The sequence below is a fragment of the Lampris incognitus genome, chromosome 4 (assembly GCF_029633865.1).
Source record: "Lampris incognitus isolate fLamInc1 chromosome 4, fLamInc1.hap2, whole genome shotgun sequence".
Lineage (NCBI taxonomy): Eukaryota > Metazoa > Chordata > Actinopteri > Lampriformes > Lampridae > Lampris > Lampris incognitus.
The window spans coordinates 53,417,825-53,433,378 of NC_079214.1; the positions used below are offsets into that span (position 1 = coordinate 53,417,825).

The 15,554-nt window shown below is 43.6% G+C and overlaps 1 protein-coding gene across 1 annotated transcript; it reads left to right on the plus strand.

Moving 5' to 3' along the window:
- The first annotated feature begins 4,836 nt into the window (after positions 1–4,836).
- Positions 4,837–15,510, plus strand: nod2 (nucleotide-binding oligomerization domain containing 2). The gene is made up of 11 exons (XM_056278480.1): positions 4,837–4,866; positions 5,008–5,625; positions 6,493–6,619; positions 8,006–9,785; positions 9,930–10,013; positions 10,123–10,206; positions 14,191–14,274; positions 14,362–14,445; positions 14,686–14,769; positions 14,896–14,979; positions 15,360–15,510. Exons 2-11 carry the CDS (start codon positions 5,140–5,142, stop codon positions 15,430–15,432), a joined length of 2,970 nt encoding a protein of 989 aa, XP_056134455.1. The 5' UTR covers positions 4,837–4,866; positions 5,008–5,139; the 3' UTR covers positions 15,433–15,510.
- The last annotated feature ends 44 nt before the right edge of the window (positions 15,511–15,554 follow it).

Below are 15,554 nucleotides of genomic sequence, written 5' to 3' on the forward strand. Positions count from 1 at the left end.
TATTAGTACAGCATTGGGAGCATATCTGAGTCCATATGAGGTAGGACCTAGTTTTATGTCCAATAAACCACATGTTGTTTTCTAATAGTCATTCTTTGGTCAGCCTATCCGTGGTGCTGTGGTAGAAAACCAAGCATTATCACCCAAGTATAACCTCCCTAATCTTCCACCATCCCCATTTTTCTTCCACATGGTGATTTTGAGGAAGATAAAAAAACCATGATCCCTCTCTAAATCTGAAAGCTGGCACTCTGGAATTTGTGGTGTGAGCTGTAAAGTGGGACACAGTAGTGGGAGACGCCAGTATACAGCTCTGTGTTCCTGTGCCTACAGAGGTGCATGTCGTTGGTCCAGTTGTGCTTAAAGATGCACAACACAGTTCTACTTTTGAACCCACTGGGCCAGACATTTATTGGAAATCCATTTGTTATAAAGTTTAATTTTTTTGTTGTTTGAGTTTTTGAATCTGTATATATCTATCAACAGTTGAGAACTCTTTTCGAACAACGTCCTATTACACATCCTCACATACGTATGTTTACACTTAGGAGGTTGCCCAGTGTTCTGGATTCAGCGTCTTGCTTGCTAAGGACATATTGGCTCAAGCACTACTTATTCACTCTTCACAGCCACATTGGTGTTATAGAATTTTCCGACTCGCTGCAGAATCTGACTCCCCTTGGTTGGGTTAGGGTAAGGGTTGGGGGGGGGGCGGTTAGGAGGTTTGAGTTGGGGAGATTAGGGTTAGAAGGGTTAGGGGGTTAGAGTTGGGGGGATTAGGGTTAGAGGGTTTAGGGTTAGGGTCAGGGGATTAGGGTTAGGGGGATTAGGGTTGGGGGCTAGGGTTTGGAGGTTAGAGTTGGGGGATTACGGTTAGAGGGTTAGGATTGGGGTTTAGGGTTGGGGGGAGGTTAGGAGGTTAGAGTTGGGGGGATTAAGGTTAGGGGGTTAGGGTTGGGGTGGTTAGGGTTAGGAGGTTAGAGTTGGGGGGATTAGGGTTAGGGGTTAGGGTTGGGGGTAGGGGTTAGAGATAGCCTAACCTAACCTAGCCTCATGCCAAGGGGAGTCAGATTCTGCAGGGGAGTCAGAACATTCTGTAACCCTGGAAATTTGGATCTCACTTTGGGTTTTGAGCATTTGTTACCCTTTAAGCTACAACCACCCTGTTTTTAAGTTTACGTTAGCCCTTGCTTGTTCTGGCCCCATGACCCTCCAGCTCATGATACCTACCAGATCTCACTGGATCATTTCAGCAATACTCTACAAAGCTATCAACATGAAAAACAAACCAATTTGGTCCAATCACTGCTTAGAGAATCGAGGCTGGCATGATGGAAGTGTTACAAGATTCAAATACAGCATTCAAATTGTTAGCAGTCCGTTTTGTTTATTGCTCTCTGTACAGAAAATTCCTTGCATTGCTCTTCTTCTTTGTCTGCGAACTGGAATATTCTTAAAATATCTTACTTAATGATGCTGTGTCATCTCCTATGTGGTTTTGGTGAGCATCCTCAGATGTGCAAACTTAGCTAGAACATCATTTATTACACTGAACATTACATTATCCACAGTAAGTAACACATGTAGGACGGGTCACTCTCCTAGTCCAAGACGAGAAAAAATAAAATTCCAGTCACGTGATCAGTGATGAATGCATTTCGTAAAAATGGGTCAAGTCTGAGTCAAACATCCTTACTCCAGCACCAGGTGTCAAGTTTTTGTTGCAGAGAGTACAAAGACATTCAACGTCTGTCCTTTGGGACTGCGTTTTTTTTCCCCAAGCTTTTTTTTTTTGTGCCTTTTTTGCCTCCTCTCTTATCCACCCAAACTTGTCGGGACCCCCTACTGTGATTCAGATGACAGAGCTCCGCGTTAGAAATTCATGGCTGTTCCCTCTCGGAACAAGCAGACAGCCTGACAAAGAGGTGAAGTACTCTCTATTGCAGTCCCCATGGTGGAGCGGCCTCCTTCACAGCCGAGGAGAAACCCACTTTACAAAGTTATATTCCAGTTTACTGTTGATTATTTCATCAGACATCTTATTTGAAATTTCCCCCCACCAAACATATGGAAAAAGGGGGTGGTGGGTGGGTGCGTGGGCATGGCGATCACAACAAGCGCTGTTTTTGCAATTATGAAGGAAAATGTATGTGAAGGTAATGTAAGCTGGAATGACATCACAACCATCATAATGTCCATGGCCGAGACTACCACTCAGGAAACTCTGGTCACTTCATCTGATTTATTTGTGTGATTTAACTTTTTTCTTCTCTTTACCACACTAGTTTTCTGGGGGATACCGTGTCCCTTAAAGTTTCCACTACTGTGTAAATAGTTTGCCCTTGCTTTAGTAACACGTTTTGTTTAGGCCAGATTCTGCCAGTTGTTATAAGAAGATTATTGCACCCTCGACAAACTCTCCAAACCCTAATCCCAGCAAAGGACAGCACGTTTCTTATCACTGTCTAATCGATGACCAGTTCCCTAGGTATCATTGGCAAACGATCACTTGATATGATGTGGATGAGTAAATGAGTCTTTACTGCTCGTTGTGTTAGTGAATGGACCTTAAGAAACGTTTCAAATTTGAGAAAGTATGACAGAAAGGAGGAAGACAGATAAAGGGAAAGGGAAATGCAGAATGCAAAAATATATCAAGAAAGAGGAACGGCCACTTCAGCGTTTGTCACGGCAACGCATTGCATCGCTTTACTTAAGCAACACCTCCATCCAGTGTTCCCTTGACGTCAGTGCAGCAAAGAGCCGATAAGAGCTGTTGACTCTCTCTCTCTCTCTCTCTCTCTCTCTCTCTCTCTCTCTCTCTCTCTCTCTCTCTCTCTCTCTCTCTCTCTCTCTCTCTCTCTCTCTCTCTCTCTCTCTCTCTCTCTCTCTCTCTCTCTCTCTCTCTCTCTCTCTCTCTCTCTATCTCGCCCCCCCCCCAAAATTATTTCTTTTTTTTGAGATACTGTTACATGTGTTCACAGAACACTTTGGCAAGCAGAAAACCAAACATCGCCTCAGTGTGGTTAACCCTCATCCTACCAACATATTTAACATACAGGGACTATCGACTGTAAGAAACAACCATCAGAGCAAAATGTTAACTTGTTTCCTCTCAAAACATTATTAGTTATCTAATTAATGTCATCTGAAAAAAGATTATTACTAATTATTATTATTATTATCTTAGGTAAGTTACAGTTTATTTGCATATTGTGTAATATATATAATATATATATATTATACAAATTATACAAATTGTAGCTTGTATCCCAAGTACAATCCACATTAGTACTTAAAAGGTTATTTACCACCCGTTGATTCTGGTATGGTTTAGTTTTCAGTAATTTCAAGTAAACATGATTTGTGCTACATTTATATGGTGAAACCAATCGGGGTCATTTTGACCGCGATATAAAATAATGGAAATGAACCCACAGTCATTGAAACTTCAACACTTTTTAATTTTATTTGTCTTTCTATACAAAAGTAGACAGAGCCCTTGCTCTCAGTGTGACCCCCCCTGTCAAAATAAAGGTTGAATAACTGTAATTTAAATTTAGACTTTAAATGAACGGTGTTTACATAGAACTATGAAATCTGAGTCTGTCTTCGACAAAATGACTCACAGAGTGCCTCCCCTCCCCCAGTAGTGTCTGATACTTTAAATTAAGACCCATGGCAAACATGAACTCAGCATATAGTTCCATCTATTAAAACTGCATAGGCGGAATTGGATGCTTTTGACTGGGGTTCAGGGGCCTCATGTATCAATCGTTACTATGGACAAATTTTTGCGTACACGCCCATGGGATTTTTTAGCCCTGAAGATTGTCTGACAGACAGCGGCAAAAGCATGATGGTTATTTGTAATTCCTTCCTCCTAACATCTATTGTCTACCTCTTGCAACAAGCAATCACCCAGGCCTGCAAAGACATCAGTGTTAGCCAATCGGTGTCTAAATTCAGGGGTTACCCAGGTTCTACACTGCTCTCTGAGACAAACCGCAGGGCTAAAAAATCCCATGGGTGTGTACGCACAAATTTGCCCATAGTAACGACTGATACACAAGGCACCAGGACCCCAGATACATGGGTATTTTTAAAAAGCACTCATTAAAACAGAAACAGGAAACAGTGATATGGAGTCATTGGGAACAAATTGATTGACAAGGGCATGAAAAATTGGAGTGATAGAATAAAGCGCATGTGAGATATGACAAAAAGTATACCTGTGGGGACTGTGGGTACCCCAGTCAGTAGGATTAAGGTTAACAGTAGGCTGTGAAGAACTGAGTTTAACACGTGTTTTTGTCGTGCTAGGTTTCTCCTGGTGTAGTATCTACTCCCAACAGTCCACGAATAACGCTGGATTAAATGACAGTTCCTGACATATTAACAAAGCTCCTCTTTGTGTTTGAAAATGCATCTTCTCTCTCTGCAGTCATTTTGAATGACTTACCACTACTTACACAATACCCTGTAAAGAGGGTGTGGTGACGGCATATGGAGAACTGCTTTTAAACATGCTTTTCACCAGTCTGGACTCGCCTCGACAAACGCAATTTTTCTTCCCTTTTCAAAAAGCGTGATGATTTTTGTGGTTGGTGGTGGTGCATGTGTTCTGTTGAACAGTTCTCCAGACATCTTATGGTCTCTGTGTATGAGCGACTTTCAATGTTGCCACTTTCAGTTTCAGAATGGGGAAAAAAAGAAAAAGCTGAGGAATGAGGAAGTTTACAGCGTAGCTGAAAGAGGAGTTGTTCCGGAGAGGAGACCGCCCCATGTGTGAGTTACAATCATATCTTTATTTCACAGCCTGTTGTGTGGGTGTGCCTTTAACTTCTGTATTTCTTATGTTAATAGGTAAGTTTACATCCAAACGTATGAAGAGCTTTTAAAAACTCAAACCTGGTAGAGTCTGTGGCAAATTTTTTTTCTGCTCATTCTTTCTTAAAACAGATTGAGGGTGACAACTGGTTGCGTTACCCTGCTGTGTTTTCACAGCAGACTGACCATCACATTACGAAGCTGTTTGGCCGTGGCAGAAAAATGATACCACGTGGCCGGAAGTAGTGGTGCTACAGCATTGAGTCCTCACTGGATGCCCCGGAGGATGGAAGTGGACTGTCTGGAGGCATGTCTGCCCAGGAGCAGGTGCTGAAACAGCGATCAGAGATACTGCATGCCCTGTGCAGCAGCGGGTCGGCAGAAGGTCTGGAAAGGATATTGGATTTGTTGCTGGCTCAGGGGGTGGTTGTCTGGGAGGACTATCAGAATATAGTGGTACCAGCCAGGGCTCTGTGCACCAATGCCCGGCAGTTACTTGACCTGGTGTTCGGCAAAGGAGAGGATGCATGTGGGCTCCTCCTAGCTGCTCTTAGGCAGGTCCTATCTGAGGCACAAAGGGCTGCCCTCTCCTTGGCAGACTGTTGCTCTAGTCGAGAAGAAACAGATGGGCTCCATGGCACAGCTACTCAGACCCTTCTTAAGGAGAGACCAGGTCTGGTCAGCAAGCTACAGGACTGTGTCGACGGTGCTCTCGAGGTACTGGTGGAAGCAGGGTGCTTTACCAAAGCAGACTCTGATGACGTGCAGCTGCCTGTATACACGCCCTCCCAACAGGTAAACTTCACAAGCTGCTAACACACCTGTTAAATCTGAACTGGTCGAAATGTCCTTTGCTAAATTAATGTGTTTAACCCATCCAGTTCAAGTCTGACTCATGAAAAAAGTTTCAGGCATTTCTTAAAAAAAAAAATTAAAAAAAAGCTTGGCTGTCCGGGTGGCCTGGCAGTCTATTCCGTTGCCTACCAACACGGGGATCGCCGGTTCGAATCCCCGTGTTACCTCTGGCTAGATCAGGCGTCCCTACAAACACAATTAGCCGTGTCTGCGGGTGGGAAGCTGGTTGTGGGTATGTGTCCTGGTCGCTGCACTAGCGCCTCCTCTGGTCAGTCGGGGCACCTGTTTTGGGGGGAGGGGGAACTGGGGGAATAGCGTGATCCTCCCACTTGCTATGTCCCCCCTGGCAAAACTCTTCACTGTCAGGTGAAAAGCGGCTGGCGACTCCACATGTATCGGAGGAGGCATGCGGTAGTCTGCAGCCCTCCCTGGATCGGCAGAGAGGGTGGAGCAGTGTCCGGGACGGCTCGGAAGAGTGGGGCAATCAGCTAAGTACAATTGGAAGAAAAAGGAAGGGGAAAAATGCTTGGCTTTTATTTTTGCACCGAGCCTAATAAGAGCCTGATTTATTTATAAATTCGTTGATACCATTTATGACAAAAGAATGTCTTTAATAGTCATTCTTCTGTCGCCGCATCAGTATTTGCTCTTGAGCTTTTCTTATCGTTGACTGCCAGTAATGGTAATGATGCATGAATAGAAAATTAGTCTAGAAAATTATTGTATATTTAATATTTTTATTTGAAAGGTCAGAGGTATAATGTGTTTAAGAATTAATCTAGCTGATACCCATTATATGTCAATCAGGCAAGGCATTTACTCGACCACGCCAGATCAAAAGGGGAGAAAGCAGCAAAGATCCTACTACAATTCATTCAGGAGAAGGAGGGGCGTAGACTCCCATCGAAACAGGACAAATGGTCTCCTCCTGAAGGTAAGCTCACTTCTTATGATGCTGAAAACATCCTAAACACAGTATAGCATATTGAGGAGCCTCCAAGGAATTTTTGGGCCCCATCAAGATAGGTCACAGGCATCTCTCACAGCTGCAAGTGTAACTAACAAAAGCATCTCACTTCTCAGAGAGCACCTTCTTAGGCTTGAGCCAATTTAAAAGTATTCTCCCTCACTTCACTTATTATAGTAAAGAAAAAAAGAAAAATAAGAAGCTTATGCTATGATAAACCTCATATTTCTAATTATGGTTGAGTATTATACATGCAATGAATGTTGCTTTCTCAGGACATACATACAAAGCAGGCTACGCCAAAAAAAAATCACATTTTCTGATGATTTTTTTTTAAGCTGTTTATCATTATCTAACCAAAGAAATGAGCAAAGATGGAATTCCCTTTGCTTAGTTAAAGGCAGGATGTGAACTGGCAAAAGCGTATTTACTGGGGGATAATTTGGATATAGTGTAAATATTGAAGTGTCTCGGTCATAGGACAGGAATAAAGTGAAGCTCTTTGGAAGCATATGCTGACTCACATTTACTTCCCAACACTGCAATACTTCTATTCAAATATATTTGTTAAGTTTCCTTTCAGCTATGTTGTGCTATGTGCTATGTTGTGCTGAATGGTTAAAGAAAACAAAGAACAATAGTCTTAAGAATAATAGTCTTGTGAACCCTCCATAGTTATAGAAGAGGTTATAATATAATTATTATACATTTTGGATTATAGTTATAATTATTCAAACATGATCATCATACAATCTATGATTTCTGCAGTTAATATTAGAATATATCATAATACATTTTCTTCTTTGATGCGATCACAGGATTTGACTCAGAAACACAGTATTCTATTCTCTTAAGGTAACCAATGTCATTACTGAGATTTGCAAAAGTAGATCACATATGGTTTAAATGAATGAAAATAAAGTTTCTGGATGGATGGATGGATGGATGGATGGATGGATGGATGGATGGATGGATAGACAGACAGACTGACAGACTGACAGACAGACAGACAGACAGACAGACAGACAGACAGACAGACAGACAGACAGACAGACAGACAGATAGATAGATAGATAGATAGATAGATAGATAGATAGATAGATAGATAGATAGATAGATAGATAGATAGATAGATAGATAGATTGACTGACTTAATTGATTAATTAATGAGATGTGAATGTTACTCATAAATCAAGAAAGGAACACCAGCTAAGTCTATCAATGTTTTTGGAACATTACTATAAACTCATCATCCACACATACTGTAAGCTACATTAGATTTTGCAGTGATTATTTTGTAAAACTATGTTGCTTATTTCTTATAGTTTATTTCATTTGTGTTGTCTGTTACAGTGTGCTTGCAGTACCAGAAGAAGCTTTGCAGCACTGTGTCTGCCCAGTCTCATTTCCTCAGCACTTACGGGGGGACCAGTAACATGTCTCTGGATGACATCTACATTGAGAATCACCTGGAATTATCTCATGACTGCGCTGATGCCCACCAAGTTTTGCACCTGACGGACATAGTTGATACGGCGGGCACATTGAACGAGGAGGCGGATACAGTGCTGGTATCCGGGGAGGCAGGCAGTGGGAAGAGCACTCTACTGCAGCGACTTCACTTGCTCTGGGCGCGGGGGATGGCTCTCCATGACATCCTCCTTTTGTTTCCATTTAGCTGTCGCAAACTGAGCTCAGAGCACAGAGAACTGTCCCTCCAAGAGCTTCTGTTTCAGCATTGCTGCTGGCCAGACAGAGAGCAGGACCAGTTATTCCAGTTTATCCTGGACAACCCACACCACATCCTCTTCACTTTTGATGGCCTGGACGAGCTCAAGCAACACTTTTCTGATGAGCACAGGCACTGTTGCCCCACCCAGTGTGCACCGGTTCCTATACTGTTGTTCAATTTGCTCCAGGGCTCCTTGATGAAGGGGGTGCTGAAAGTGGTGACAAGTCGCTTGGAGGCAGTGAACCCTGCACTGAGGAGATACCTCCGCAAAGAGGTCCTCCTCAAAGGATTTTCTGTAGATGGGATTGATTGTTTTGTGAAGAAGAATCACAGTGACCCCATAGTGGCTGCTACAGTCCTACAGTCGCTGCAGAGCAACACAGCATTACTGGCCCTGTGCCACACTCCAGTCCTCTGTTGGATTATCTCAAAGTGCCATAAAGAACTGCTTGGCTGTGGAGAGAGTAGCCCACAAACCATTACAGATGTCTACTTGATGATCCTACAGCACTTCTTCCAGCACCAGAACCCTCAGAAGAGCACCCTGAGTTTGGGCTGGGTGTCGGGGCATGTAGACACTGCTTTGCGTCTGGGACGGCTTGCCTTTGAAGGGATGGGAAGCTGCTGTTACATCTTCTCTGGTACGGAGCTAGAGACAAGTGGTGTAACTGAGGAAGATATCAGCATGGGTTTTCTCACCCACAGCAACAATCTCTCCTCTGTTGACTGTAAACAGTATGAATTCCTACATGTGACCATGCAATGCTTCTTTGCTGCTCTGTATATTGTTCTGGACAATAATCTTGACCCTTCAGCCATCTTTAAACTCTTTCAGCCACAGGATATGCAACAGACAAACATAAGCAGTGCATGTTTTGGGCTTTGCTTAACATCCACTGTCCAGAAAGAAGGGGTTTGTGAGAAGGAAGCCATGATAGCCCAGACACCCAATTTACAAATCACAGCAACTTTTTTGGCTGGCCTTCTGTCCCAGCGGCATCGAAGCCTTTTACTGCAATGCTGCTCTGGTTCCACCCTGGATAAGAAATCCCGACAGGTGGTGAAATGTCTGTCCAAAGGCATGCAGAAGCACTTTAAGTCCATCCCTCCACCTGTGGAAGGAGAGAAGAAGAGTATGCATGCTATGCCAGACTTTGTTTGGCTTATTAAATGTATCTATGAGATGCAGGAGACCAGGTTAGCTAAAGATGTAATGGCTAAACTGGAGGTGGAGCACTTGAAACTGACATACTGTAACATTGGCCCAGTGGAGTGCACAGCGCTGGCCTATGTGCTTCAGCATCTTAAGAACCCTGTTGGCCTGCAGTTGGACTACAACTCTGTAGGTGATGTTGGGGTAGAGCAGCTTCTTCCTTGCATGCACATTTGTAATTCCCTTTAGTAAGTATGAAAACAATCACCATGTTGTTTCTTCTTTAATTCATCCATCCTTTTACAATGTGGTTTCCAGAGTAGAATTTACTGTGGATAAACAAGATAAAGCAGGACATACTCAAGACTCTTCTTTAATTTGTCTTCCACCAGCCTTAGAAATAATAATATCTCAGATGAGGGGATCCGCAAATTGGTTGCTAAGGGTATCCAGTGTGAGAGCTTCCAGAAAATTGCGTAAGTATTATCGAAGTGAATGGATATAATCTGGAACCGATAAATTACATTTGATGAACAACCTTGTGTATAGTAGAGACAACCTTGTGGTCACTTTGCTTCTCTTCAGGCTTTTCAACAACAAGTTAACTGATGTTTGCACTCAACACCTTTCTCATCTTTTGAAGACAAAGCAGAATTTCCTTGCCCTAAGGTCAGTAAATGTTTATAGTGCTACTAAGGTATATGGCAATTATAGAGCTATAATCTGCTACTACTTTTGACTGCTCCTGTTAGGGGTCGCCACAGCAGATCATGCATTTCCATCTCTTCCTTGTCTCTGCATCTTTCTCTGTCACGCCAGCCACATGCATGTCCTCCCTCACCACAGTATCCTTCCCCAATATACCCAGCATCTCTCCTCCGCACATGTCCAAACCATCTCAAGCTTACCTCTCTTGCTTTTTCTCCAAACCGTCCAACCTGAGTTGTCCCTCTAATATCTACTACTACTACTACTACTTTCGGCTGCTCCTGTTAGGGGTCGCCACAGCGGATCATCCATTTCCATTTCTTCCTGTCTTCTGCGTCTTCCTCTGTCACACCAGCCACCTGCATGTCCTCCCTCACCACATCCATAAACCTCCTCTTTGGCCTTCCTCTTTTCCTCTTTCCTGGCAGCTCCATATTCAGCATCCTTCTCCCAATATACCCAGCATCTCTCCTCCACACATGTCCAAGCAATCTCAATCTTGCCTCTCTTGCTTTGTCTCCAAACTGTTCAGCTTGAGCTGTCCCTCTAATATACTCATTCATAATCCTGTCCTTCTTCATTACTCCTAACAAAAATCTTAGCATCTTCAACTCTGCCACCTCTGGTGTCGCCTCCTCTCTTTTCATAAGTGCCACCATCTCCAAACCATATAACATAGCTGGTCTCGCAACCATCTTGTAAACCTCCCCTTTAACTCTTGCTGGTACCCTTCTGTCACAAATCACTCCTGACACTCTTCTTCACCCACTCCACCCTTCTTGCACTCTCTTCTTCACCTCTCTTCTGCACTCCCTGTTACTTTGAACCGTTGACCCCATATGCCTTTGTCACCTCTACTCCTTGCATCCTCACCATTCTGCTGTCCTCCCCCTCATTCACGCATATGTATTCCATCTTGCTCCAGGTGATTTTCCTCTTCTCTCCAGTGCATACCTCCATCTCTCCAGGCTCTCCTCCACCTGCACCCTACTCTCACTACAGATCACAATCTCATCTGCGAAGATCATAGTCCACAGAGACTCCTGCCTGATCTTGTCCATCAACCTGTCCATCACCATTGCAAACAAGAAAGGGCTCAGAGCCGATCCTTGATGTAATCCCACCTCTACCTTAAATCCATCTATCATTCCAACCCACACCTCACCACTGTCAGACTACCTTCATACATATCCTACACCACTCTTATATACTTCTCTGCCACTCCTGACTTCCTCATACAATACCACACCTCCTCTCTCAGCACCCTTTCATATGCTTTCTCTAAATCCACAAAGAAAGAAGAAAGAAAGAAAGCCACTATATTTTTTTATCATTTTACAGGTTACAATGAAATTTGTGTCCTGCATTGAATCCATCCTATTGTATAGAAACAGTGGGCAGCTGCAGCGCCCAGGGACCAACTCCAGTTCTTCTTTCCATTGCCATGGTCAGGGGCACAGGCAGGAGTATTAACCGTAACATGCGTGTCTTTTTGATGGTGGGAGGAAACCGGCGCACCCGGGGGAAACCCACGCAGACACGGAGAGAACATGCAAACTCCACACAGACAGGACCGGGGATGACCTGGGATTCGAACCCAGGACCTCCTTGCTGTGAGGCAACAGTGCTAACCACTGGGCCAATGTGCCAGACACAATGTAACTCCTTCTGACCTTCTCTAAACTTCTCTGTCAATATTCTCAAAGCAAACATTCCATAGTGTGCTTTTGTGGCATGAAACCATACTCCTGCTCGCTGATCCTCACCTCTCCTCCTAACCTAGCTTCTATTATTCTTTCTCATATCTTCATGCTGTGGCTGATCAACTTTATACCTCTGTAGTTGTTACAATTTGGTACATCACCCTTATTCTTGAAAATCAGTACCAGTATACTTCTTCTCCACTTCTCAGGCATCCTCTCACTTTCTAAGATTGTGTTAAACAATCTAGTTAAAAACTCCACTGCCATCTCTCCTAAACACCTCCATGCCTCCACAGGTACTTCATCTGGACAAATTGCCTTTCCCGCTCTTTATCTTCTTCATAGCTGCCCTCACCTCCTCCTTGCAATCCACCACACTTCCTGATTCACTATCCCCACATCATCCAACCTTCTCTTTCTCTCTCTCTCTCTCTCTCTCTCTCTCTCTCTCTCTCTCTCTCTCTCTCTCTCTCTCTCTCTCTCTCTCTCTCTCTCTCTCTCTCTCTCTCTCTCTCTCTCTCTCTCTCTCTCTCTCTCTCTCTCTCTCTCTCTCTCTCTCTCTCATTTTCTTCATTCATCAGCCCCTCAAAGTACTCCTTCCACCTTCTCAACACATTCTCCTCACTTGTCAGCACATTTCCATCTCTATCCTTGATCGCCCTAACCTGCTGCACATCCTCCCCAGCTTGGCCCCTCTGTCTAGCCAATCGGTACATGTCCTTTACTCCTTAGTGTCTAACCTCTCATACAACTCACCATACACCTTTTCTTTTGCCTTCACCACATTTCTCTTCATGTTATACCACATCTCCTTGTACTCCTGTCTACTTTCTTCACCTCTCTGACTATCCCACTTCTTCTTTGCCAACCTCTTCCTCTGTATACTTTGTTGTACTTCCTCATTCCACCACCAAGTCTCCTTGTCTTCCTTCCTCTGCCCAGATGACACACCAAGTACATTCCTAGCTGTCTGCCTCTGCCTCACCACTTCTGCAGTGGTTGCCCAGCCATCTGGCGACTCTTCACTACCACCCAGTGCCTGTCTTAACTTCCCTCTGAACTCCACACAACAGTCTTCCTTCTTCAACTTCTACTATTTGATCCTTGGCTCTGCCTTCACTCTCTTCCTCTTCTTGGTCTCCAAAGTAATCCTGCAGACCACCATTCGATGCTGCCTAGCTACGTTCTCCCCTGTCACCACCTTGCAGTCTCCAATTCCTTTCAGATTATGCCTCCTGTATAAGATATAGTCCACCTGTGTGCACTTTCCTCCACTCTTATACATCACCCTGTGTTCCTCCCTCTTCTTGAAATATGCAATCACCACAGCCATTTCCGTCCTTTTTGCAAAATCCACTATCTGTCCTTCCACATTTCTCTCCTTGACACCATACCTGCCCATCACATCCTCATCACCTCTGTTCCCTTCACCAACATGCCCATTGAAGTCTGCTCCAATCACCACTCTCTCCTCCTTGGGTACACTCTCCACCACTTCTTCCAACTCACTCCAGAATTCTTCTTTCTCTTCCATCTCACACCCAACTTGCGGAGTATATGCTCTGATAACGTTCATTGCCACCCCTTCGATTTCCAGCTTCATACTCATCACTCTGCCCGGCACACTTGTCACCTCTAACACACTCTTGACATACTCTTCCTTCAGAATTACACCGATCCCATTTTTCCTCCTACCATGGTAGAAGAGTTAGAACCCACCTCTGAAGCTCCTGGCTTTACTCCCCTTCCACCTGTTCTCTTGCACACACAATATATCTACCTTCCTTCTCTCTTTTATATCAGCCAGCTCTCTCCCTTTACCAGTCATAGTGCCAACATTCAAAGTTCTGACTCTCACCTCCACACTCTTACCCTTCCTCCTCTCCCGCTGCCTCTGCACATGCCTTCCCTCTCTCCTTCTCCTTCGCCAACAGTAGCATGGTTTCCACTAGCACCCTGCTGGCCAACAGTAATGGTGGCGGTTGCTGGTAACCGGGCCTCGACCGATCCAGTATGGAAATCTGATTTATGATCCACATATTTGATTTGGCAAAGGTTTTATGCCAGATGCCCTACCTGATGCAGCCCTTCCCATTTATCCGACCTTGGGACAGGCACTAAGAATGCACTGGCTTGTGCATCCTCAGTGGCTGGGTTGAATATAAAGCTATAATGATTCAACATTAGTTCTGTGTGCTATTACATAAATGAGAAATGTGACCCTCTTGAAATTTCTTTTCAGATTAGGCAACAATAACATAACAGCAGAAGGGGCAAAGCAACTAGCTGAGGGACTGAGATTCAATCAATCACTGCAGTACCTAGGGTAATGTAACTTTGCCTTCTTGTAAAATCACATCCATACCGTTGATTGTATGTTATATTTATTGTTGGACTTTCTCTTTATCACCAGGCTTTGGGGGAATAAGATTGGCAATACAGGTGCAGAAGCCCTTGCCAATGCCCTAGAAGACAACAAAACTCTGACGTGGCTTAGGTAATATAAAAGTTCAAAGTTGTTATTTAGGAAGACTTGAAGCGCTGCAGAAAATGCGTAAAAAAATAGGCATGAAAAAGCACCTGTCTTAGACACAATGGCCACAATTGAAGGAACGTGAAAGCTGAAAATAGTTTTTTTTTGAGAATAGTCAACTTGTCCAAACATCATTGTCACCAATTCAGTTTGTTGTCGTGTACTTGACAATCAAAGTTATTCTACTGTGTTATCTAATGGCAGCCTGGTAGACAATGGTGTAGGGAGTGCAGGAGCCTGTGCGCTCGCCAAAGTTATCAAGAAAACTACCACACTGCATGAACTTTGGTAAGTTTTGCAGTCTTGATTCTGTGGAGGATATGTGTGGTGCTTTTATCAGAGAATGTGGTGATTTTCCAGTTAGGCACTTCACTGCCATTACTAAACTACGTCCCCCATTTCCCTCTACTTTAGGTTAATGAACAATTGCATAACCAGATCAGGGGTAGAATGTCTGATTCAAGCACTGACGCATAATACAAGCGTGAAGTCAGTGTGGTAAGTAATATAGTTATGCAGTTGGGGGGGCATACAATGTATTTGTTCGACAGCTGGGCATTTTGAGTAATGTATTCTGTGATATTTCTTTAGCAATGAGTAGTTTTTGTGTTTACTTTACATCCATCTCTGATTTGGGCCAATATATGTTTCAAGTGCAGGTTTCAGCACAAATAATGTTTTCCTTAAGATACGTTACCACAATAAAAATAATTGTGAGCTTCGGTGTTGTTGTGAGAAATGTTGATATATCATGCAGTAATTTCAACATTTATCTTGCAGTTGTAGCGCTTGTTCTTGTCATGGTCCATCACTGCGAAGGGTCGATTACAAGGCGAGCACTGGCTTTGCAGTTTGATATAGTCAGTATTTTTTCTTAGGTTAAGAGGAAATGACGTCAGTGTGGAGGACGTAGAGGAGATGTCACAACGTGAAGCCCGACTGATATTCTGACTGAAGCAAAAGTACACATGTCAAGGACAAAATGTTTTGCTTTCACGAATGTATTTATAACCAAATAATAAAAGAACAGTCGCATGAAATGTAAATGTGTTATTTGTTAAAGTTATTTTTTT